General features: G+C 47.2%; 1 protein-coding gene across 2 annotated transcripts in view; it reads right to left on the bottom strand.

Moving 5' to 3' along the window:
• WWC1 (WW and C2 domain containing 1) overlaps positions 1–25,924 on the bottom strand; it is a gene marked incomplete at its 5' end in the record, with an annotated part of 121,399 nt that overhangs the window by 46,405 nt on the left and 49,070 nt on the right. For both annotated transcript variants that reach the window (XM_081092167.1, XM_081092168.1), the window contains 4 exons: positions 1,930–2,009; positions 3,326–3,402; positions 10,635–10,838; positions 19,979–20,088. In XM_081092167.1, the coding sequence (XP_080948293.1) occupies positions 1,930–2,009; positions 3,326–3,402; positions 10,635–10,838; positions 19,979–20,088 (471 nt within the window). The remainder of the gene's footprint in view (positions 1–1,929; positions 2,010–3,325; positions 3,403–10,634; positions 10,839–19,978; positions 20,089–25,924) is intronic.

Genomic DNA, 25,924 nt, shown 5'->3' with positions numbered 1-25,924 from the left:
TCAGCTCAGCTTACCAAACGACAAGAATTTTCAATGCTGAGACAGGGTGACAAAGTGGTAAAACAGGTTTGTGGTGGCTCAGAGCATAATGGGAAGGGTTCTCACCAGAAGCTCCTGAGGACTGCAGGAGGGGGAGGCGGGCGGGCACCTGCTGAGGAGAACGAGCCCCTAAGGTGTGTGCTCAGAAGCTGCCCCGCTGCTAAGCGGAGGCCTGAGGAGGCTACTTGCTCTGTAGGTCAAAAACAGGCATTTTCTAAGCTCACATCACTGCCCTCCACTCTCCGAGGCACTACTGAAGATTGCCAAGAAGCAGAAACAAAGTCCCTTATCTTTCTTTTTGTTCTTGTTGATCCTCACCCGAGGATATTTTTCCCATTGATTTTTTTAGAGACAGTGGAGGGGAGCGAGAGAGACAGAGAGAAAGAGAGACATCAATTGGCTGCCTCCTGCATGAGCCCTGGCCAGGTCCTGGGATCAAGCTTGCAACTGGGATCCACGCCCTTGACCAGAATCAAACCAAGATCCGTCAGTCCCGAGAGCCGATGCTTTAACTGAGCTAAACCAGCTGGGCAAGGTCCCTTATCTTAAAGAGATTAGAATCTGGTTTGAGAGATAGGATTGGCATACATAGATATGCATATATAAATAGCATATCTACATAAGCACTTATATAGAAAACCAGAATTTATAACATAAAAAATGTCTTGTGTACAACCTGTAATACAAAGCCATACTTTCTAAACCTTGTGTTGGGGAGAGAAGGTTCATGGTGAGTCACCCCAGGCAGTGGGGGCTTGGCGATGGGGTGGGAGGGAGATGTTAATAAGATCAGCAGGTCCCTCAGCTGGTGGTCATAGTTCCCGAGAGTAATAGGACTTGGAGGGAGCTATCCAAAGGCCTGGCACTCCGGCCACAGGTAGACGGGAGTGGACTTGAGGTTCAGAGGATGAGTCAGGGAGAGAGCAAGTGACCACAGATGCCACTGTCTGGACGGAGTGACTTCCCTGGATTCTGAGTGAGATGTCCGTGAGCACAGAGAAAGCTACTGAATGTCCCCCCCTGGAGCTTCCAAGAGAGCCAGCAGGCGCCTTTAGGATGCCCGCCCGAGGAGCCCCGAGGAGATGCTGGGCGTGCCCAATGCCTCGGTCTGGGTTATACGCGTGGTTAATAGTAACAGTAAACTCACACTGATTGGGCACCTACTACGTGACTCAGTTTCCTCATCTACAAGATGGCGTGAGCTAAAAGAACATTCCTGACCGAGCGGTAGCCAGGATAACACGAGGTCACCCATGCAGAAACACGGAAGTGCTCCGGGCACAGGGTAACTGCTCTTGGTACAATCACAACAATGACAAAAGCCCCAACAGAGCTCTCTGTCTTGCTTAGCTGCAAGTCGGCTTCTAACAGTGAAACATTCATTTGGTCCAGGTTCCCTGGACATTCCCAAGTCACCCCAAAGTACAGTGTGCATGGCATCGCGCACGTGCTTCCAGTAATTCATTGTGGGAGATGCTTGTGCCCTCGGTGGAGCCCACCAGACGAAGCTCCGTTTTCGGGGCCGTGGGGGAAAGAAAAGAGCTGGTTTTGTTTTTGTGCATGTGGGATTCTGGTGGAGAGGATGAGACGGGGACACAGAAATGCTCAATACTTTTTTCTACAACTGGCTCATAAACCTCAACTGAACGGAGGAAGGGGCCTTTGCCGGCTTCAGGAATTCAGGGGACGGTGCAAACTCTGTGCTCGGAAATGATCCCGCTTCTCTGTAAAACCCGAACTTGGTGATGGCATGTTCGGTAAATGCCAGCGGAAAGAACTGAGATCCAGGGATCAGAGAGCCACATTTCGAGAAGGGGGGGGGGGGCTGCGGGGAAGAGAAGGAGGCAGGAGGGGAGCATGTGGGGAGCCCGAGAGGGCAGGTGGACTCACTTCTGCAGGGTCTGGAAGCCATGCTCTTTGAACTGCAGCTCCTGCTGGAGGTGAACCATCTCCCTCTTCAGCTTGTTGACCTGGAAGATGGAAGACCACACACGGGGCTAGGTCAGAGGCCATGTGGAGCTGCAAGCTGCTTCTCCCTGAGGGGAGCCCAGAGGCCCCCCTTCCCTACCTGCCGCCCCTATATAATGACTCAGATCAACAACCCTTGGGTCACCGTGGTCACAATACCCCAGTGCTGCCTTGGCCTCTGCAGCTGCCCATTCAGTCGGCATCCCAGCCTGGTTGCCCTGCGGGTCATCCACAGCCAGCCCTCGCGCCAGGGAAACAGGAAGTGGACAGGAGCTGGCTGATGGGACAGGGCCTGGCCTTCCCCCCGCCCGGCTGGGTGACCTGTCTCAAGCCACCACGCCTCTCTGAGCCTCCCTTTCCTGTTCTGGTGGATGATGGCAATTTCCAGAGCCGAGAGTTACTGAAAGCAGGTCCTGGGCATGGGAGTGCTGTGCATGGATGCAAAAAGAAATGCAATAACTTCAGGGGGAGACCTGGCCCGGGAGCCAGATCCGGCCAGCAGGAATGCTTTCGTTTGGCCTGCAGTGTTATTAAGTTTTAAAAAATTAGTTGCTAATAATTAAATGTTGAGAAATTTCACATACTAAGCCTAGATATAGAGTTCTCTGAAAATACTAGAAGATCTGCCAACACCGAGCCCACATTCCTGCATGGCCACGGTAGGCTAGAGCTGAGATTCAACTACCCTGGTAGAAAGGGTTCCCCTCTCTAGGTCACAGTCCCCACTGCTTCCTACTGCCTCCCCCTGCATCTCTTCCCTTTTAAGTTTTCTTACAGGCATCTGAGTTTGCAGAACCTATCTGAAACGGAATTAAACCAGTGTTCAAAATGCCGGCTTTACCTTGAGCACCACGCGGGGACTCAGTTTCCTCATCAGTAAAAGGTACCGCGAAGTAGTTAAACAGGATCACGCAGGGCTGGCAGTAGCTAAGATAGCGCACTACACCACGGACTCTGGAGTACACCCGCGTCCCTGAGCAAGATACCGTCCCCCCTACGCCTCTGCGTGCTCATCTTTAAATGCAGATCTTGACAGGAGCTACTTCACGGGGCTGTCATGAGGACATGGGGAATTACACATGAAGCTCTCAGCACTGCGCCTTGCATACACGGAATGCTAGCGACAGGGTGGCTGCTGTTACCACTACTGTTACTATGACGACAACCTACTGCTGCTACTACTGTTACTATTCAGGGCCTGTGAGTCAGCACTGGCTGCCCCTGCCTGGTCAGAGCATCCACTCTGTCTCACAGGGGGGCTAGTAACCTAAGGCTGCCTCCGTGACCCCCATCCATAGCACAGACCAGGAGGCCCTACCCGGGATTTTGCAGTGGCAATTTCAGCTTTCAGGATCTCAGGGTCATACTTAGAGCTGGATGACGAACCGGAGACCACTGCAATGAAAAAGAAGAAAAAAAAGGTTCTGTAGAAGAAACACACTTTGGGAAAATTGGCACATTTGGCCATCTAGATAAACCCAGAGAGGAATGAGTATTTGTGAATAACCTAAATGTCCAACCATGTGGGGTATGTTAAATAAATATGGTACATGCATGAAATGGGGACTATACAACGTATGTGATTTAAAATGATGGCGCAGAGACAATAGTGCGGTGGTAGGCCAGGGGGGTAGGGCATGGGGGTTGAAGGGGGTAAAGAGGGGGACAGACAGACATCTGTAATCATTCAACAATAAAGATACATTTAAATAAATAAATAAAATGATGGAGCAGAAGGGTACAGAACAAGGAAAAATGTCTAAAATGTACTGTTATGTAAAAACAATAGTTTATAAAAAACTATAAAAAAAGAATAACAAATTAGGAAAAAATACACAGTAAACAAATACACACATGCTACATCTAGAAAGACCAGAAAGAAATACACCAAAAAGTAACTAAATACCCAATTAAGAAAGAGGCTGTCAGCTTCCCCTGTGTTCGTGTCCCCTCACTAACACTCCAACAAAAAGGATTTTATATTTCAACAGGACCTTAGAGACCAGCTTTCAAGTCTCCAAAGTAGGTTTACAGTTGTTCCTATGAAAAATAATGTAATAATTAATAAATAATAATAATACAAGCGCCCTGGCCAGTGTGGCTCAGTTGGTTGAGCCTAATCCCACTGGTTCGATTCCCGGAGGTCACGGTTCCAGAAGGTCACGGTTCGATTCCCGGTCAGGGCACATGCCCAGGTTGGGGGTTCAGTTCCCAATAGGGTGCGTGCAGGAGGCAGCCAATAGATATTTCTCTCTTCATCTCCCTTTCCTTTCTCTAAAATCAATAAAAACATATATTTTTAAAAAATAATAAGCCCAGCCACGTGGCTCAGTGGTTGAGCATCAACCTATGAACCTGGAGGTCACAGTTCAATTCCAGTCGGGGCACATGCCCATGTTGCGGCTCGATTCCCAGTATGGGGTGTCAGGAGGCAGCTGATTGATGATTCTCTCTCATCATTGATGTTTCTATCTCCCTGTCCCTCTCCCTTTGTCTCTGAAATCAATAAAAAATATATTTAATTTACAAACAAAACAAAAAATAAATATAATAAAAATAATAATACAAGAACTGTTTCATGTACTCACAAATATAAATCTACTTTTTTGCCCCATCCTGTATATGAACACAGTTTAATGGTCCAACACAGTACAGGTTTTGCTATATATAAATACATATATATGTATATAAATATATATATGCATTTCATAGAATCCTATCCCCATATCTCACTCCCTAAGAGAGAACCATTTAAACATGTTCAGCCAGTTTCTTGTGTTTAACAATATGTGTGTTTTGCTGCTTCTAGATTTTTTCAGTGTTAGGAGTTATTTTTAAACTTGTCTCTCTGGAGCAGTGGTTCTCAACCTTCTGGCCCTTTAAATACAGTTCCTCATGTTGTGACCCAACCATAAAATTATTTTCATTGCTACTTCATAACTGTAATGTTGCTACTGTTATGAATCGTCATGTAAATATCTGATATGCAGGATGGTCTTAGGCGACCCCTGTGAAAGGGTCGTTCGACTGCCAAAGGGGTCTCGACCCACAAGTTGAGAACACTGCTCTGGAGGCTAGAGGCTTAGGCTCCTCCCTTTCGCAGCCCCTACACCACACATCGTTTGGGTGGAAGCAAGCGTCAGTGTTTGCATTACTTTTACTCTGTAAACACTATTCGGGGCAGAAGCACATAGCCGACGATACTCACTTTTTCTTTCCAGCACATTTATTTTTTCTAGAGTTAATAATTGTCATTTTTATGACTGCCTACAAACTTATCACTGGTTTAACCTCACACTCTGCCAGTTATCTAAATCTCCTCCCAGAGTCCAGGCCAGTACACCCCATTCCTCTGTTTAGCTCTGTCCTGCCAAGGCATGTGCCGGCTTCAGAGTGAGCTGCTTGCTCTCCGTGCACAGCTGGCATCCTGGGTTCCCCTCCTTGCCACTCTCTTCTTTCCTAAATACCATGCCTTCCCCTCTGGGGCCTAGCCCCTCATTTTGGCAGGGCACCAAAATGAGAAGGAAGTCAATTTTTTGAAATCTTGCATCTCTAAAAATACCTTCATTCTATCCTACACTAGTTTATAAGTAGTTTTGCTGGATATAAAATTCTAGGTCGGAAATGACTGTCCTTAAATTTTTTAAGGCATTGCTCTATCGTCTTTTAGGTTTCCAGGGTCACCATCCATCCAGAAGCCCAGCGCTATCATTTTTCTAGGACCTGGTTTTCTCTCGGAAAACTTTTAGGATCTTGAGTCGTTCCCAGTGTTGAAGTTGCACCATGGTATGACGTGGTGTGGCTGACTTTGATCCACGGTGTTGGGCACTCCCTGAACCCTTTCAGTCTAAAAACTCTCCTCCATTTGTTCTGAGAACTTGTCCTGAATAATTTCTTTGATGCTTCTTTCCCCATTTCCTCTGCTCTTTCTGAACTTCTACTACTCGGTTTTCCTGGCCTGGTGCTTTATATCGTCCCCTTATTTTTCATCTCATTGTTTTTTCATTTTGCTTTTCAGAGGAGTTCCTCCCTTTTACTTTCTGGTCTTCCTTCAGATGTTTTCATTTCCCCCGAAGGATTTTAATTGCCAAAGGCTCCTCTGCGTTCTCTGCGGGTTCCTTTTATAAATGCAGCATCCTGTTCGTGTTTCATGGTCGTGTAGTTTTCTTCTCCATGCACACTCCCCGTTCCCTCCAAGGCCTTCCCATCGCCACGTGTTTGTTTTAATCTCTTATTTTTCCCATCCGAGGCTTCCCTCGGGCATCTGGATCTCAGCAGCCGGCTCACATCTAAGGGTGGGGCCCTAAAAGCTGGCTGGATTGGAGCTTGTTGACTGGGCGACGGGGTACGTGATTTGGCTGTACTGCTTCATCCAGGAATCCTCAATGTCAGTATCTTTACATCTTTTCTCTCTCTTTTTTTTTTAATATATTTTATTGATGTTTTACAGAGAAGAAGGGAGAGGGATAGAGAGTTAGAAACATCGATGAGAGAGAAACATCGATCAGCTGCCTCCTGCACGCCCCCCAGTAGGGATGTGCCCGCAACCAAGGTACATGCCCTTGACCGGAAAAGAACCTGGGACCCTTCAGTCCACAGGCCGACGCTCTATCCACTGAGCCAAACCGGTTCGGCTCTTTTCTCTTTTTATCTCTTTTCTCTGTTCAGCTTTCCCCAGACTCTTCTACTGTCCAGCCTGGGAGGTAATAGCCTGGCACCAGTCTGGGGACCGAGTGGTACCTGGGGGCTGGGGTCTCCAAATCCTGCCTGTCGACGTTCCCTTAATCACTACGTGTTCAGTCTGGTGCGGCCCCGCAGTGAACCTGGCCTTGTGTCCTGCAGTCCAAACTCTCTTTTGTTCTCTCCAAAAAATAAACCTCCCGTCTTTTGCGGGTTGGGGCTGGGCAGTTACCAATCCGGGGAGGAGATCAGGTGGTCTGTTTCAGAAGCAACTTTCATCCAATCCTCTTACTTGGGACCCTCCTCACTTCATTCTCAATTTCACTCCCAGAAACACGTGCTTCTCCCAATTCGCAAGGCTTCTGCAGGTGTTTTTTAAATATATATTTTTATTGATTCCACAGAGGGAGGGAGAGGGAGAGAGAGATAGAAACATCAATAATGAGAATCATTGATTGGCTGCCTCCTGCACACCCCCTACTGAGGGTCGGGCCCACAACCCAGGCATGTGCCATTGACCGGAATCAAACCTGGGACCATTCAGTCTGCAGGCCGACGCTCTATCCACTGAGCCAGACCAGCTAGGACTGTGGGTGTTCTTTACAGATTATAGTGTTGTTGTTGTTTCCATTACCAGCCCATTTTTTTCTTTTCTCCGATAGGTCTGTCTACCAGATAGGTTGTCACCTGTCCCTCTGCCTCCCAGCTTCCACATTACATAGGGTGGGCAGAAGTAGGTTTACAGTTGCTTATATAGAAAATACTTCATAAGTAATAACATAAGAATAAGTTCAGTTTTTCACATACAACTGTAAATTTACTTTGGCCAGACCTTGTATTGCTACTTTGTTCTCCAAGTCTGCTTGTCCCTACGTGTGTATGCTTTTAAAGACCTTTTTCTAATCTTTTCCTAGTTTCAGGAGTCAGTGAAATCAGGTGGGTAGTTCACTGGCATTTTGAACTGTAAGGCTCCCAATAATTTATTTTTCAAATTTCCTCTAACCAGTAGTGAGGAAGGAACACGGTGAGGTCCAAAAGAACCCAGCTCTTCTAAGTTCTCACCTTTCAGGGGACGGGAGGACCCAGTGTAATGCAAGAACCTTGGAAGTGGCCGAAACCGGTTTGGCTCAGTGGATAGAGCGTCGGCCTGTGGACTTAAAGGTCCCAGGTTCGATTCCGGTCAAGGGCATGTACCTGGGTTGCGGGCACATCCCCAATAGGAGATGTGCAGGAGGCAGCTGATCGATGTTTCTCTCTCATCGATGTTTCTATCTCTCTATCTCTCTCTCCCTTCCTCTCTAAAAAATCAATAAAATATATATATATATATAAAAAAAGAATTTTAAAAAAAAAAAAAGAACCTTGGAAGTGGACTGGCTGACTCGGATTAAATGAAGAGAATTGGTTCTGAGGTCAGATGCTCCCAGGTATAAAGGCTAGCTCCATCACTTTTTACCAATGACCGGGAGGAAATGACTTCCCTTTTTTGGGCCTCAGTTTCTTTCCCTGTAGCATGAGAACAGCAGCATCTCGCAGGACTGTACGTGTCTATGCGTGTGTGCAAGTGGGGAGGGAGGTTACTTTAGACGACACATGTAGAGTGCCCCCAGCACACTGCCCTACAGGAATAGAACAGGCACACACTAAACGGTAGTTCTCGCCTCCTTCTCCATCGAGCTAGGGATTGGACCAGGGGTGACAACGAAGTCTCCATCCCCAGGGCAGGGCCCACAACAACCAAGGGCAGGTGGCAAAACTCTCACAGGCCCTGGCAATCCATCTGCGTTAGAAGCCAGGCATGTGGCCTCACCGGTCTATCGGCGTGCTCAAGAGCTGGACCTGGAAGGCAAACCTGGCTTGTAAAACCCGAAGACAGTCATGAGGAGGCTTGGGCCACCTCTTTTAACTGGGGACGCTTAGGCTGGGGGATGCCCCAATTCCTGGCGGGCTTGGATCTCACATCAGGTTACCTGAGATGACCCTAGTCCCTTCAAATATAAGTTCTGTGTGTGTGTGTGTGTGAATCCTCATTGGAGGATATTTTTTCCATTTGTGTTAGAGAGAGTGGAGGGGGGGTGAGGGAGGGACAGAGAGAGAGAGAGAGAGAGAGAGGGAGAGAGAGAAACATTGATGTGAGAGAGCCACATCAATTAGTTGCCTCTCCAATACAACCCACATTTCCTAGAATCAAACCCACAATCTTTTGGTTCAAGGGCCAGTGGTCTAACCATTGAGAAACACTGTCAAGGGCCAGGTTGAAGTTCTTTAACATTCAAAATAGTGGTGTCTTTGAGCCTGATGGTGCTCTCAGGAACACCTGGAAGTCACATGATAGGACTGCATCATTAACTTCCTATCATTGATCATGAGTTCAATCTTACTGGTCCCAAGCATCTGTTCAAAATTTTTGTCATGTCAATGAATTAATAGTATCAAATAATAACTGTGATTGTCTGAGAGCTTAAGGATACGACAGGTACTATTCCAAACACTTTCCTGTTGTTAACTACTTTCAGCCCCATAGCTGAAGGTGATACTGTTATTATGTCCACTTACACGTGAAGAATTTGAGACAGAGGGAAGTGGCATGACTTGTGTGAGGTCACACAGCTAGTCAGTTGCATATCCTGGATTTGGACCTGGGCAGTCCAGCTCCAGAGTCCATACTCTCAAGACATTCTGGAAAGTGTTTTCAACCAAAAAGAATATTTATTCAGCCATTAAGATGTTCTAAGGTAATCATGTTACCTAGACCAGTGGTTTTCAGCTGGGAGAATTTTGCCCCAGAGGACACATTTGGCAACGTCTGGAGACATTTTTAGTTGTCACAACTTGGGGTGGGGGTTACTTCTGTTATCTAGTGGGTGGAGACCAGGGATGCTGCTAAAGGTGCACAATATATAGGCCCCTACAAGGAAGACTTATCTGGCTCCAAATGTCAGTAGTATTGAGGTTGAAAAACCCTGGCAGACAAATACGGAAATATAGACAGAAAAATAAGCAGATATATTGTGATACATGCGATGAAGAAATAAACAAAGAGCATTACTGGGGCTTCGGGGAGGGGAGTCTGCTGATGGAGTTGCTACAGTAAGCCTCTCAGAGGCAATGAAGGATAAAACTGGAAGGGTGAGAAGGAACCAGTTGTGCAAAAGGATCAACAGAAAAACATTCTAAGCCGGGGAATCGCAAGGACGAGGGGAAAAGTTTCAGGGTAGACTACCGGAGCAGAGGGTGAGCCTAATGACTGACAGCATGAGATGGGGTGGGCATGGCTGGCAGGGGCCATGAAAAGAGCAATGAGAAGTCACTGAAGATTTTTTTTTTAAATTGTAGTAAAATAGCCCTGGCTGATGTGGCTTAGTTGTCCCAGGCACCAGGAGGTTGCCAGTTTGATTCCCAGTAGGGGGCGTGCAGGAGACAGCGGATGAATGTTTCTCTGTCATCAATATTTTTCTCTATCTCTCCATCTTTCAAATCAATAAAAACATATATATTTTTTTTAATGTGGTAAAATATATATTTAATGTAAAATTTACCACTTTAACCACCTTTAAGTGTACATTCATATTGTCCAAGCATCACCACCATCCATCTCCAGAGCTTTTTCATCTTCCCAGTCTTAAACTCCAGAGCCATTAAATACTAACTCTCCATCTATCACTAACTCTCCATCTATCCAGCCACTGAAGGGTTGTAAACAAGGAGATAATGTAACCTGGTTGGCATTCTGAGATGATGACGAATGAAAGAAAATGCAAGGAAAATGGCAAATGAATCACGGCAGGGCACAGGAAGAGATGGTTTGCACAAGGAGTGGAGAAAGAGGAAAGTGGGCAGATCTGAAAGGCAGTACAGGCAGGACTTGGGGCAGCCATTCCCTCCCGCTTTGTGGTGGTGGAGGGTGGGTCCTGGTGGTGGTGGTGGTGGTGGTGGTGGGTACTCACAGCTGACCTGGGAGCCCAGCTTGTGCTCCCAGACGGCATGCAGCTGCTGATACTCCTGCTGTGCCAGCTCCAGACGCTGCCGCTTCACCTGGTAGATCTCCTTCTGCGCACTCAGGGCCTCCTGGGCCACCACCAGGTAATCCTTCAGCATGTGCTCCTGCTCCCGCCGCCATTGCACCCGGGGGTCCTCGATCTGAGTGGTTTCTGGAACAGACCCCAGAGACTCTAGGTCAGCACCTCACAAGTATCTGTTGGGTTGGTGGCCTGCGACATCCACTACCAGAAAACAAGAAGCGTAATGAAGAGCAAACCACAATAAATGTGAACGGGTTAAACTTACTTACCTGTTATACAACAAAGGCTCTTCACTTTGAAGCAAACAAACACAAAATAAACCAGGATCAATTTCCAAACCCAAAGTCAATCTGTCTGAGTATAGCTAGGAGAAAGACCAGAATTGAGTTCTAATCTAGACAGAGGCTCAAGGACATGATAGATGCTTAAGGTCATCTGTTTTGGTAAAGAGCAAAGTAAAGCAAAATAAATAATACTTCAGAGGATATGAAGAAATAGGAACCCCCATACTCTACTAGAAATGTAACTTAGAAGAGCCTTAACCAGAGGGCTATCTGACCATGTACATTAAGAGCCTTAAAATGTTAACCCTTTGACCAATAATTCCCCTTATAATAACTCATAATAATAATATAAGAAATTAAAGCAAAGATGCATTTGTACAAAACCATGATAATAATATAAAAAATAAATGAGCACTTATTTGATGTTTACTCTTTACCAAGCACTATCCTAATTACTTTATATCTATTTATTGGTTCAATCCTTACACTACCTCTATAAAGGGTATTCTACTACTGCCCCCTTATATAAAAGAGAAAACAGAGAGGTTAAGTAACTTGCTCAAGGTCAAACAGAAAATATATGCTCAAATAAGTATGTTATATTTACATGATACACTAATACAGCCATTAAAAAAAGGTCCCTGAAAAAAATTAATAAAATGGAAAGGTACTTATGACATAAAGGTGAGTGACAATACAGTGTACAAACTTCATAAATAATTCTATGTTTATCAAAATAAATATGGACATTCTCCAAAATATTAAGAGGACACTTAGCAAATTATCAATAGTGATTTCATTTATTTTTTTAATTATGTGTACAATAAATATGTACAGTGGCAATTTGACTAAAAGCCATTAATTAAAAAATAAAAAGGGATAGCTGGCAGCTGAAGAGATGTAGAAGAGGTCAAAGCAATGTCAAAGAGCCAATGCCCATTGACAATCCACTCCTTCGTCATTTCCCAGTTGGGGGCTGGAGTCAGGGGTGACTGACACACCAGAAATTCTATAACCATGGCCAGGTGGTGAACCCAGCCTGCAGACCGGTTTTACTTCACCCAAAGAACTCTATTACTTTTCAAAGGAACCTTGGCCTGTCAGGATCAGGCTGAATATTATTTTTAAAGTTTGTAACTTTTTAAAATTTGTATTTTTTGGAAATATACTACAAAATAAAACAAAGGAAATGTTAACCCTTTGATCAATAATTCCCTCAATTGCAAATTTATAAAATAAGAAGTGAGAGTTCCCGTCTCTCTAATCCTACTCCCCAGAGGTAACTGCTGCTAAGAGCTCACACACTTGCAGATATTGTCCCCTACTTATCTACAAATTTGTTTTTATTTATGTGTATATATACACAAACTTATTTGTTTTTTTGTTTAAATATTTTTTTCTTGATTTCAGAGAGGAAGGGAGAGGGAGAAATATAAATGATGAGAGAGAATACCTCCTGCACGCCCCTGCTGGGGATCCCATAACCGGGCATGTGCCCTTGACCCGAATGGAACCCAGGGCCCTTCAGTCCGCAGGCCAATGCTCTATCCACTCAGCCGAACCAGCTGGGGCCATAAACTTATTTTTAATGCAATGTGGTCCTGCATCATATATATTGGTCTACAAGCTTTTCACCTTTCCTAGTAAGTGTATAAAGATTAACCTCAATTTTTAATAATTTTTTTAGTTGTATTACTGCTTATATTTTTCACTTACCTCAACTGTTTAAAGGACAGCACAGTATTCCATGGTATAGTAGTAGGTTTCTTTACGGTAGGGTACTAGTGGTTCCCCAGACCACTCATGGGAAACTTCTGAATTGTTCTCAATTCTTTTGCTACCACAGTCAATGCTGCAGTGAGGATTCTTAACAAACACACTTCTGTGAACTTGTCTATTAATTGTGTAGGATAGAGTTCCTAAAAGAGGAACTACTGGCTCAGAGAATAAACACATTTACAATAGGAATAGTACCAAATTAGCTTCAAAAGATTGTACCAATTTTTATTCTCACAAAAAGCCCATGAGAGTGCCTTCCCCCCACCTCCAATTCTCAGCAAAATTACTGGGGGAAAAAAAAAAAAAGAAGTTGAGCGGGCTGGAGGGGGTCAATGGGGGAAAAAAGGGGGACATATGTAATACTTGCAAGAATATATTATTATTAAAAAAAAAGTTGGTGCTTCATCCAGTAATTCTGAGTCCCGGCAGCATATGAGAATCAGCCAAGGAGCTTCAAAAAACAGAATCAAAGCCTCAGCCCTGTCCCAGGACACTTGCAGCAGGTCCTCGAATAATGTCTCTTCGTCCACTGTCATTTCACATAATGCTGAAGAGCGGCCCTAGGAACTTAACTCCTGCATATCATTAGCCTACGATAAAATTGGTTTCGTTACACATACATTGCTTCGCAGAACACATCATGTGATCGCCAATCAAAACCCTCTAACCGTGATGAATGTAAATGGGAATACTAACATATGAAATAATGAGAATGGGTTGTTCTTTTGTTAATCCTCACCAGAGGATATTTTTTTCCCCAATGATTTTTAGAGAGTGAAAGGGAAGGGGAGAGACAGAGAAACACTGATGTCAGAGAGACAGGTCAATTGGTTGCCTCCCAGACTCGCCCTGACCAGGGCCAGGAACCGGGCCTGTGACCGAGGTACATGCCCTTGACTGGAATGGAACCCAGGACCCTTCAGTCCGAGGGCTGACGCTCTATCTACTGAGCCAAACCAGCTAGGGCAAGAATGGGTGATAATTTGGAAAGAACTGTCTATATGTGCTGTTTCTAGTTCCTCTCCTCCATTTTCTTCCCAGACTCACAACTTTGGCCCCCCAGTCCTGTCCAAAGCTGCCCTCCACAGTCAGGGTCACCAGTGTCTCCTGGGTCACTAAAGCTAGTGGTCAACTCTGAGGCCTCTTCATCGTTGACCTGACAGGGCTGACAACCCTCCCCCCGCCCCCCCCCCGCCTTGATACACTTCCTTCCCGTGGTGTCCAGACCCTCGGGTTTCCCCCCACCTTTCTGGTCACTCCTCAGAATCACCTGTTTTCCTCTTCTCTGCACCCTCTTACTGTCTGAGGACCCCCTGGCTCATTTCTTGGTCTTCTTCAGTCTTGATATTTCCCTTTGGTAATCTCATCCGGCTTCATGTCTTGAAATACTATCTATAGCCAACAACTCCCGTGCACGTATCTTCAGCCCTGATCTCTTTCCAAGCTCCAGATTCCTACAGCAAGCTGGCCAGCATCATCTCTCAGACATGTAAGAGGCATGGAAGACTCAACATGCCCCAGAGAACCCTTGTTCCTTGCCGGGAGCCGGTCCATCCTTGCTGTTTCAAAGGACCTGGCATATATGGCATACTGTTCTTAATATGTTTGCTCCCCTTAGCGCTGTGTGTTTTAACCAAGGTCACCTCTCCAAGAAAGGTTGTTTCCCCAGGTAGGAATTTTTCCCTGAAGTCAGGGAGGGGATGCCTCTCCTAGAAAGGTTGTTTCCCCAGGTAGGAATTTTTCCCTGAAGTCAGGGAGGGGATGAAACTCCTTAACTAAGTGCCAGGCGGGTAGTTAATCACTTCAACTACAAACAATCATGCTTAAGCTACATAATCTTTACTCCCTGGAATGGAGATAAGAAACACCCTAACCTTTGTAATAGAGATTGATAGGATTGAATCAACTGGTATAAATACAGATGTAATAAGACAGCAAGACACAGAACTTAGGAGACAGAAAGAAGACAGCACCTACACAGAACCTACAGACAGAAGAACTTCGCTGGAGAGAACATGGCAAAAGATCCTGGACTGAACCTAACTACAGAAATTGGCAAGAGAACCTGACTAGAACCTGGTGACTGAACTTGGCTGGAGAACCTGGACAGAACCTGGCTGGAGAACCTAGCGAGGGAACATGGCTACAGAACCTGGCTGGAGAATCTGGAGAACCTGGCTGGAGAACCTAGCAAGAGAACATGGACACAGAACCTGGCTGGAGATCCAGAGCAGAACCTCTCTGGAGATCGAGACCAGAACTTGGCTGGAGATCCTGGCTAGGCTGCTGATCAACTGAACACTGTCTCCGTGTCCTTCCTTCTTCGCCGACTCCGTCTACGCCTTTGGGAACCCCTGGACCCGCTGGGGCTGGATCCCAGCATATGGCGCCCGAACAGGGACCCTTAGGTAAGCCCCCCATTCCCCTAGGCAAGCGCCCCACACTCGGGACGGATAGGACTCCACCGTAGGAAGAGGGTGGATAGTCTTCGCCGACTCCGTCCACACCTTTGGGAACTCCTGAAACAGGATTCCCCTAGGTAAGCCCCCCCCCCCCCCCATTGAGAACCCCCACACTCGGGACGGATAGGACTCCACCAGGGTACTGCAGACCCCCCTACAGAGGATAAGTAGGGTAAGAAGGTGGATAGTACAGAACTTAGATTGAGAAGATGTGCCATACTGAGTCCAAAGAAAGAAGACTCTGTATTGATTCTTAGATTGAGAAGATGTGCCATACTGAGTCCAAAGAAAGAAGACTCTGTATTGATTCTTAGATTAAGAAGATGTGCCATACTGAGTCTAAAGAAATAAGACTCTGTATTGATCTTTTAACACATATGCTTGCTAGCAGAGGAATTAAGGTTACTCCTAGTCAGACAGAACGTTTTATACAAGAAGTATGTCCATGCTTTTCTGAGGAAGGAAAGGTAAATGTAAAGGCATGGGAGGAGGTAGGCCCAAGGAGCCTTATCCTTAACCCCACTGCAGCCTTTCCACCCCGGGAAAGTGCAGGATTGGCAAGTTCTCCCTGGGGTGATAGATCAGGCCTCAGGTAATAGCGGAAAGTGCCAATCCTACTCTTAAAATGGATACAAGAGAGCATTTCAGGTTTTTTCTTTTTAATGCCTGCTTTTAAAAAATAAAAAAGGGGGAATTTGCCGGGAGCCGGTCCATCCTTGCTGTTTCAAAGGACCTGGCATATATGGCATACTGTTCTTAATATGTTTGCTCCCCTTAGCGCTGTGTGTTTTAACCAAGGTCACCTCTCCAAGAAAGGTTGTTTCCCCAGGTAGGAATTTTTCCCTGAAGTCAGGGAGGGGATGCCTCTCCTAGAAAGGTTGTTTCCCCAGGTAGGAATTTTTCCCTGAAGTCAGGGAGGGGATGAAACTCCTTAACTAAGTGCCAGGCGGGTAGTTAATCACTTCAACTACAAACAATCATGCTTAAGCTACATAATCTTTACTCCCTGGAATGGAGATAAGAAACACCCTAACCTTTGTAATAGAGATTGATAGGATTGAATCAACTGGTATAAATACAGATGTAATAAGACAGCAAGACACAGAACTTAGGAGACAGAAAGAAGACAGCACCTACACAGAACCTACAGACAGAAGAACTTCGCTGGAGAGAACATGGCAAAAGATCCTGGACTGAACCTAACTACAGAAATTGGCAAGAGAACCTGACTAGAACCTGGTGACTGAACTTGGCTGGAGAACCTGGACAGAACCTGGCTGGAGAACCTAGCGAGGGAACATGGCTACAGAACCTGGCTGGAGAATCTGGAGAACCTGGCTGGAGAACCTAGCAAGAGAACATGGACACAGAACCTGGCTGGAGATCCAGAGCAGAACCTCTCTGGAGATCGAGACCAGAACTTGGCTGGAGATCCTGGCTAGGCTGCTGATCAACTGAACACTGTCTCCGTGTCCTTCCTTCTTCGCCGACTCCGTCTACGCCTTTGGGAACCCCTGGACCTGCTGGGGTTGGACCCCGGCAGTTCCTCCTTCCTAAACCCACTCCTCCCGCAGTTTTCTCCATCCCATTGATGGCAACTCCATGGGGCCAGTTGCTGAGGTCCAATGAGAGTCATTCATTCCTCTTTCTTCCTCATCCCATATGCAATCTATCAGGAATTCCTGTGAGTTCTGCCTTGAAAATACATCCAGCATCTGGACACTTTTCACCACCTCCACCGCTATGGCTCTGCTCTGGGACACTGTCCTCTGTCAACTAGACTGCTGCAATTGTCTCTCACAGGTCTCCCTGCTTCTGTCCTTACCCACAGAGGTCTATTGGTAGCACAGCAGCCAGAGTGACCCTTTGAAGACATAGAGCAGAACTTGCCACTCATCTGCTGGAAACTCTCCAATGGCTCCCATCTCACACGGGAGTAAAAGCCAGAAAAGTATGGCAAATGGACCACAGCCCCATCTATCTCTGGTCTGATGCCCTTCCCCCTTTCCCTCACTCATTCTGCCTCCTTGCCATCCCTAAATGTGACTGCACCTTAGTTCTTGCTCTATGCTCTCTACTTGAAATGCTCCCTCACTCCTTAAAGTCTTAGCTCACTTCTCATTTTCTCAACAAGTCCTTCCCTGTCCTTGCCCCGTCATCCTCAAACACACCCAGTCCATTAGCCCCACGCTCTGCTTTCTTTTTCCCATAATGCTGATAATTGTCTAGTACACTACCTAATCTGCTTATTTATTCTGTTTATTTTCTCTTTTGCCAAAATGAAAGCTCTGTAAGGGCAAGGATCATTGCCAGGGACTCTTATGTGTCTCAAGCTCCCAGGACAGAGCCTGGAACATTGCAGGTGGTAGGTGAATACTTGCTGAATGAATGAATGTATGTCGGGTGGTAGATGTAATTTGTTGTTTAATTCTAACGTGTCTGTAGCTCTTAAGAGAGCAATTTCAGTCAATGAACTCCAAGTCCAAGACTCTGAATGCTTGGGCCTTGATGGCCATATTCATGCCATTGGCATCACCGGCTCCATCTACAGAGGTGGTGCCCTCTATCCAATGAGAGCACCTTCACACCAAAAGGAAACCAGTAGCCTGATAGTTGGTAAAACTACCATAGAGAATTCTCCCTATTCTGGCCCCTATGTACTCCCATCCCCCCATACACCCACCTCATTTCTGCCATCATCCCCTCAAGAATAAACTCTGCCACGGCCTGCTACTCCTTCCTTCCTTCCTTTTTCCAACGTCTCCCAGAAGCACCTTAAAATCCCACTCCTGCCATCAGATTTTAATGAGGGGGACGCACTCAGCAATTAGAAACAGGAAAGGCCTGATGAGGGCTCCTGCGCATCAGTGTTTAACCCAGCACGCCACGCAGCCCTCCCAGCATTCACCTCATTCCCCATGCACACCCAATTAGGCATATTTACTTCTCATTATCCAGTATGCAATCATGAGCGCTAATAAAGAGCTCTGCTACCCCCAACAATGCAATTAATGTCATTAGCTGTCTCTCAGAAACTCTTCTACACTCGGTGCCAGGAGCGGTCCGCTCATCCATCCTTTAGTCACGCACTCAGGCATGTATGCCCTTTTCTACTCACTACGTGCCTTATCTAGGAGAACCTGCAACACTAGGTAAGTGGCTATGCTACAGAGTGATGAGGGGCACAACAAAGGTATGGCCAGGTGCTACTGAAACCCAGAGGAAGTGGATGGACAAGCACCCCTCTGCTCCCCAGCAGCGGTTCAAATCCCAACTCTGCCATGTTTTAGCTCTGAGTATTCAGCGAAGGATTACTACCTCTAAGTCCCATTTTTAAGATGGGGATAATCATCCTAACACCCCACAGGGTAGTTGGGAGGATTAAATGGGATGCTGCCTAGCTAGTGCCTTGCCCAGCATTGGCACAGAGTGTACGCTCAGTACATGGGCTAGAATTTGCTGCCCTATTCTCAGCCTTCAAGCTTTGCCAGGCATGTCCCACTTCATTCCATTCTCCTTTTGCTTGAAAGGATCAAGGAAATTCTCCAACTCGCAAGGTTGAGAGTGAGCCAGAAAATCCTCTTTCCTCACATGAATAAATTGGGCTGCAAATTTCAGAAGGCAGGAATACTCCTGGCCAAGAAGGTGTACAATGGATAAAGCCCAAGCACACTCGGTTCTCCTGGCTCAGAGACTACAACCAGGGCTCCTCCACCTGTCAGACAGCATGCTTGTCCCTTCCTCAGCCTATTCCTCCATCACAGTCCCAGAGACAAAGGCCAGGAATCTTCATCTGCATCAGGATGCCAGGATCACAGACAGGAAGTGAGGGTGGGCTGATTCATATGATGGGCTAGAGACCACACACTCACACCACGCCCCTAGGGACACCTATGTGTGCACGCTGCTGGGGGCTTGCTGGGGCTCTGGCTGCTCCAAAATGATCTGGCAATGACACATCTACCTTTATGAGGAAAAGAAGGTCTGTATGCACATATGCTGATATATGTAAAAAAGGACATATCTATAATAATAAAAGCGTAATATGCTAATTAGACCAGACGTCCTTCCGGACGACCTTCCGAACAAAGCCAGGGCTGCGAGGAAAGCCTGGGTCCTGGGTGCCAGAGAGAAGCTGGTGCCGGTAGCTGGGGGAGGGAAGGCCTACTCTTGCACAAATTTCGTGCATCGGGCCTCTAGTATATATATATATACACATCAACACACAATTGGGAAATTTCTGGAACGATACACACAACATTGTCAGCAGTGGCTGCCTCTATAGAATTGAGGAGATGAGTTATGAGAGGGGGAGTTTCAGATTCTATTTAAAACCCTTCTAAACTGTTATTTTATATGAGCATACATTATCTATCTATACCTACGCTGACATCTCTACCTAACTGTACATAAAACAAAATACAGCTCAGTGGTTGAGCATCGACCTGTGAACCAGGAAGTCATGGTTCAATTCCCAGTCAGGGCACATGCCTGGGTTGCGGGCTTGATCCCCGGTCGTGCAGGAGGCAGCCAATCAATGACTCTCTTTCATCATTGATGTTTTTATCTCTCTCTCCCTCTCCTTTCCTCTCTTAAATCAATAAAGATATATTTTTTAGAAAGAAAAAAAAACCCCACAAAATACAATTTTGCTTCAAGAGCCACTTCCAGACTTAGGAGGTGAGCGTGGAGGTAGAGGATCGGGGAGAGGGGAGGAGGAAGGGGAGGATGGCCAGGAACTTACTGGTGTTGTGGTCTATGAAGTAATCTCCAACCTGTGGGTCATACGCCTCTTCCCATCCTAGAGGCAGCTCATCGCTAATGCAGTCGGCGAAGGTGAGCGGTTTGGTGTACCTGGGGAGGAAGAGGAGAAAGACTCCATCAGCCTACGTTCCCCACAACCCTGCAACTCTTGGCCTCCATGCTACTTGGCGTTGGCCCAACAGATCCCAAAACCTCGCAACGGCACCAGATCCATCCCTGTTGTCCCGGGAAGGTGAACACGTGGAAGGAGCTAGGGAATCTGTGTCCCAGCTCCAACTTGGTCACTAACCAGGGAGACATATGAGCAGGTCACCTTCCTTCTCTGGGCCTCCAGTTCTGCACCTCGACCCAAAGGGTTTGCAGGAAAGGGCTCGAAGGTCAAGGCTTGCTTTTGGAATTGGGCTCCAGCCCTCTCTGGCTTCTCCACCTGCAACTCCCTCGCCCGTCCCACCCCCAGTCTTCCTCCCAGCTCTATGGCACGGTGTCATGCCCACTTCCCCTCTGGAAACCTGACTTACTGCAGCATCTAGAATAGCAGATGCCCCCGCCCTGTGAGTTTGGCCAAGAGCAGTATTTCTTGCCTCCTGAGCTGGTTCCCAAATGCCTGTACCCACTGCTGTCCTTCCCGAGACAATCCAGCCCCAACTGATCTTTTAACAATAACCACCCACGAAGTCCCCGTTCTGCCAAGAGTGAAGTGGCAGTAATCACTCGGTCTGTGGCTAAGTCAGACAGACATGCAACTCACCCAACTAAAGGACCAAAGACACCACAAACTGCCAGTCAAGTATGACAGCCAGAGTGCCAGGAATCTAGACATACCCGTCCGCCTGAGTGGCCTCTCCAGACAGCTCCTGGGTTTCTAGAGTTGCTGCCTCTACCTAAAATACATATTCCCATCGCCTCCCTCTCCTGTCTGCTCCCAACCCACTCCCAGCTCCAGACTCCCAGAGACTGCTTCACCGGTCTTTCTGCAGACTGGCAAACCGAGGTCCAATGGGACTGGAAGAAAGACGACTGCGATGAGGTCTACGATCCTGATCAAGAACTTCCCTCCAAGCCCTGGCTGGGGTGGCTCAGTTGGTTGAGCCTTGTCCCATGCACCAAAAAGGCGCAGGTTTGATTCAGGGTCAGGGCACATGCCTGAGATGCAGGTTTGATACCCAGCAGGGGGCATGCAGGAGGCAGCCAATTGATGTTTCTCTGTCACACTGATGATTCTCTCTCTCTAAAATCAATAAAAACTTTGTGGTTTTTGTTGTTGTTTTTTAAAGAACTTCCCTTCAAGCCGAAGGAACCCACCCTCTCTCTTATCCTGTGCAATCTCCTTCCAAATCAAACTTGAAGCAAAATACCTGGGGGAAAGAAAGACTGAAGGGCCCCTGGTGGAGAGACCTGGTGCATTTATGAGCTCTGCATATCCACGGTCTGGTAGGCTGTACAAATACCGATTGACTGAATTCCTGGCACTCTGGCTCAAAAGTTCTGTTAGTTGGAAATTTACTGCTCCATTGTAGGAGACAATGAGGATGAGGTATATATGATATGCAATAGGCTAATCACCACTAAATGGTGGTTCAATAAGCGTGATTTCCATTAGCTGTGTGAGTCCGGCAACTTAACCTCTCTGAGAGACTCAGTATATTCATCTGTGAAGTGGGGACAATAATCATTCACCGGGGTGTCGGTTGGCTTAAATAAGGCCATGCTTATAAGAACATTTAGCACAGATCCCGCTACAAATGAGTGCACAACAAAACATTAGTTACTATTATCCCATTTCCCACACAGGGAAACTGAGGCTAAGAAAGACTAAATAATATTCTCAGTGTCAAAGACCAAGCTGGGATTTTAAGAAAGGCAATGTGTCGCCACAGCCGCTGCAGTGAGCTAAAAGGTCCTCTTGAAAGCTGACATCTTCAATGCATCTCCTGAGCCCCTAGGCCAGGGGTGGGCAAACTACGGCCGCCGGATCCGGGCCCGTTTGAAATGAATAAAACTAAAAAAAAAAAAAAGACCGTACCCTTGTATGTAATGATGTTTACTTTGAATTTATATTAGTTCACACAAACACTCCATCCATGCTTTTGTTCCGGCCCTCCGTCCAGTTTAAGAACCCGTTGTGGCCCTCGAGTCAAAAAGTTTGCCCACCCCTGCCCTAGGCAAATCACGCAGGTGATGGATGGGGCCTTTCTTCAGCTAAGAATGCTCTTCGCTCGCTAGTTCCAGGGACACCTGTGTTGGTCTGGGTAGGTCTGGGTAAAGTTCCTGCGAGGCTGCCTGCAGCCCACCCAATACTCTGCTCAGATTTCAGAAACAGAAGGCCGCTTCCAGCGCTGTCTCCCCCACTCCAACATCTCTCAGTGTTTGTTCCCTCTTCCTTATGGAGAATGAACCAATGCCAAAGAGCCAAAGCTCATCCCACGTCATTTCATCCAGCAAATCTTTGAAAGGGCCCCTGAAGGAACTCTGCCCCCAGGCGGACACGGTGAGCCACTCCATCACTGAGGACAGGTAAGCTGTGACGGAACAGGCATGCTCACACCAACCACACTCAGACCGCTCCTTCGGGCTCATTCCTCACCCTGCACTCCCCCAGCCCGGCTGTGGAGATATAAATCTTATGACACAATCAGTTTGCAACCCAGAAAACCAAGAAGCTATGTCCCTTCCCGACCGCTGCCCGGAATATGTGTGAGGATTATCACCTTTCAAAATTCCTCACTGGGGACTGACGAAATAATTTCATCAATGGTGTGCACCTGAGCAAGGGAGCCCTGTGCCCCCCACAATTCGCTCTCAATAAGTATCTGTGGAATGGGTGCATACGATCATGTATATGTAGGAACAAAAAGTAACAATGTGTTCTATATTTTGCTAAAATGGAAGGATGCTTTCAATTTGCTAAAAGGGAGGGATGCTATGCGAAAGACAACACTGTTGAAAGAGAGGATATACAGGACACTATTATGTATATTTTGCCCGAAAAAGTGTGTGTGTGAGTGTGTGTGTGTGTGTGTGTGTGTTATGTGTGTAGAAGAAAAATTAGGAAGATAGACATTAGAAGGTTATCTCAGTACAGAGATTTCAATGAAATTTAAGTTTTTTATCCTTTTTAAAATTAATTTTTCTGTAATGTTCACTTGCTAATTATAATTAAAATAACTTATTAAAGGCTAAATCTAGGCCTAGAAAGCAAATCATATACAACATGTTTCCTCTCTGGAGAGCATCATCACAGCTACATCACAGAGTTCAGCGGTTCTCAACCTGTGGGTCGAGACCCCTTTGGGGGTCGAACGACCCTTTCACAGGGGTCGTCTAAGACCATCGGAAAACACATAATTACATATTGTTTTTGTGATTAATCACTATGCTTTAATTATGTTCAATTTGTAACAATGAAATTGGGGGTCACCACAACATGAGGAACTGTATTAAAGGGTCGCGGCGTTAGGAAGGTTGAGAACCACTGACAGAGTTGGTCAATCCTAGCAGTATAACCTGAAGTACTGCCTGATTCCCAAACCTGGGCTTTGCTAACAAAAATTCACGAGACCCTGTGAGTCTCAGAACAATCTGGAACGCAGCGTCAGCTACGCCAGAGATACAGAGGACCAAGTGGGACCACAGGGAAGCCTGCAGCAGGCCCAAGGCATGGAGCTCTGGCCCACTTGCACCTTCAGCTTCTACGCCTTCCTAGGAGCATATTCAGCACACGTGGGTAACACAGGCTACTTAATGAAAAGGCAGCTAAGTGTTTCAAAGTCGACACAAGTGATTCACTGAGCTCTGTGTGTGTGACATGAGGAGCGGGGAGGGGCAGAGGGAAGCATCAACAATGCAACCACTTTTCCAGCAAAACATGGCCCATGGACTGTCCCAGCCTCGGCCACTGAGAATTCAGAACTGAAATAATGTTGGCTACAAGCATCACTGTGGCCGACATGTGGATGGGGGAAGATGCTGACTCCAACTTGCAGCAAATGCAGACACTGTGCCTAAGAGGGCTAAAAAAAAAAATAACAATAACAAAGTGAATAAAGAGGACCCAAAGTTAGAAGGGGAGGGCAGGAGGAGAAAGGACAGCTTTGGTTTGATATTCAGGGTTCCCTTCAAAGGGATCATGGGGGAAGCCAGGGGGCTGATATCCGGCCGCCCAGAGCTCTTCCATGGGAAAGAGAAAAGCTTCCATTGGGAGACTATGCAACTTACAAGAAACCTGGACAGCGAGAACCTCTCAGGAACAAATGCCAAGAGGGAGATGAATTATTCAGTGTGCAGAGACGTGCCGTTCAGACAGGAGGAAGAGGAGCGATTTTAGCTGCACGGGGATTTAAACACACATACGTATACACACGTGCATGTGCGCACACGCGCGCACACACACACACACACACACCCCTTCCTGCCAGGGAGGAACTGTTTAAACCAGTGCCCCCTGGGAAACTGCGGGTATTTCTCTGGTTTGTAATGTTTCCCTTTGGGCAAGCGCCAAGAATGTGAGCTGGGAAGAGATGTCAGCTTTCAGATGTGGCCAGGACTTGGGGGGCTTACCCCCACCCCCTGTGATGAAGTGATCACCCCACCCTAGGCCGGTGCAATCCCAGGCTCCAGCCTCCATGGCCTGGGCTGCGGAAAACCCCAATATGAAATCAAATGACCCAAAGGCTGGAAGGGCGAAAGGGAGGGAGGGTAGAGAGGGTGCTGAGCGAGAACTCGTTCTGCCTCTGCTTAATTACCAACCTGTGAAGGGACACAAACATTCCAGGATGTTTCACAACAGGCCCTCCTGGAAAAGGGGCCCGGAAGCGTCGCCTTGGATACAGGTAGGTCCTGCCAGATCACCCTACACCGGGCACACGGGCACACCTGTCCCGCTCCCAGCTCCATGGGCTGTGGGAGAGGGCCCGGAAGCAGGCTGCCACGGCGGGTGGGCAGGCATTCAGCATTCAGACAGTGTGTCTTTTCTCAGGAGGCAGCTCAGAGGAGAAGCGGGAAGGCGTCTGCCAAGTCTAACACTGGGTGGTGATTCTCTGGGGCCTGAGGAACGCAGAACGTATCTTTCATGTTTCTGGTGCTTCCCGAGCGATCCCAACACTTCCCACAGTAACCTCTTTATCGAGTCCAGCAGGATGCTGGCCCCGGCCCGGCGCTCTCCAGGGGCCCGCTGGGAGGGACAACTTTCTAAAAGGCCCTCCAGACTCCATGCCAAGAACTGTCCAAACTTTCAGCCGAACCTCTCCCGCCGGTTCTTCCGGCCCAGGGGTGTTTCACACGTGTAGTTCCCATACCTCCGATTTCACACCCATCACGTGCCTTTGCCTCCCATAGAACCATTTCCGGGGAGCCCCTTCACTTCCACACCTTGGAGACCGGAGTGGGCTCTCCTTCCTTCCCTTAACTGAGTTCCGTTCAAACACTTTCATTCATTCATTTTAACAAATCTGGGGATGATAAAAGTAACCTACTCCCAAGTTTGCCGGGAGGGCGGAGCACACGACACACAGGTGAACCCCATCAATAAACGCCAGCTGCAGAGTGGACGAGACAGCGCCCGGCCCTCATGCTGCAGCCGGGGAGACACCCCAGCCTGGACGTGAACTGACATGGTCATTTCAGCCAAGCACTGTTAATTCAGAAAAAAGACTCTCTGGGGTCAGGCCAGAGAGTCAAGGCTTGCCCTGAAAGCAGGAAGGTGACAGTATATGCGGCAGTTACCCGACCTGAGACCGTGGATCACAGAAAATCAGCGGATGCAAGGACAGCTAATAAGGTGCTGCGTCTGCTGTACAGACTGAAAGGCCAAGGAACGGGGAGAAGAGGGAGACAGAGGCAACGGGGTGTACTCAGGGGAGGCTGGAGAAGAAAGGGAACAGTGATGGATTTCACGGTTAATGGGGAGACAGGGCCGATGCTACCCAGG

This window comes from Myotis nattereri, assembly GCF_964212035.1.
Source record: "Myotis nattereri genome assembly, chromosome: 5".
Classification (NCBI taxonomy): domain Eukaryota; kingdom Metazoa; phylum Chordata; class Mammalia; order Chiroptera; family Vespertilionidae; genus Myotis; species Myotis nattereri.
This window is presented reverse-complemented; position numbering and strand designations above follow the sequence as displayed.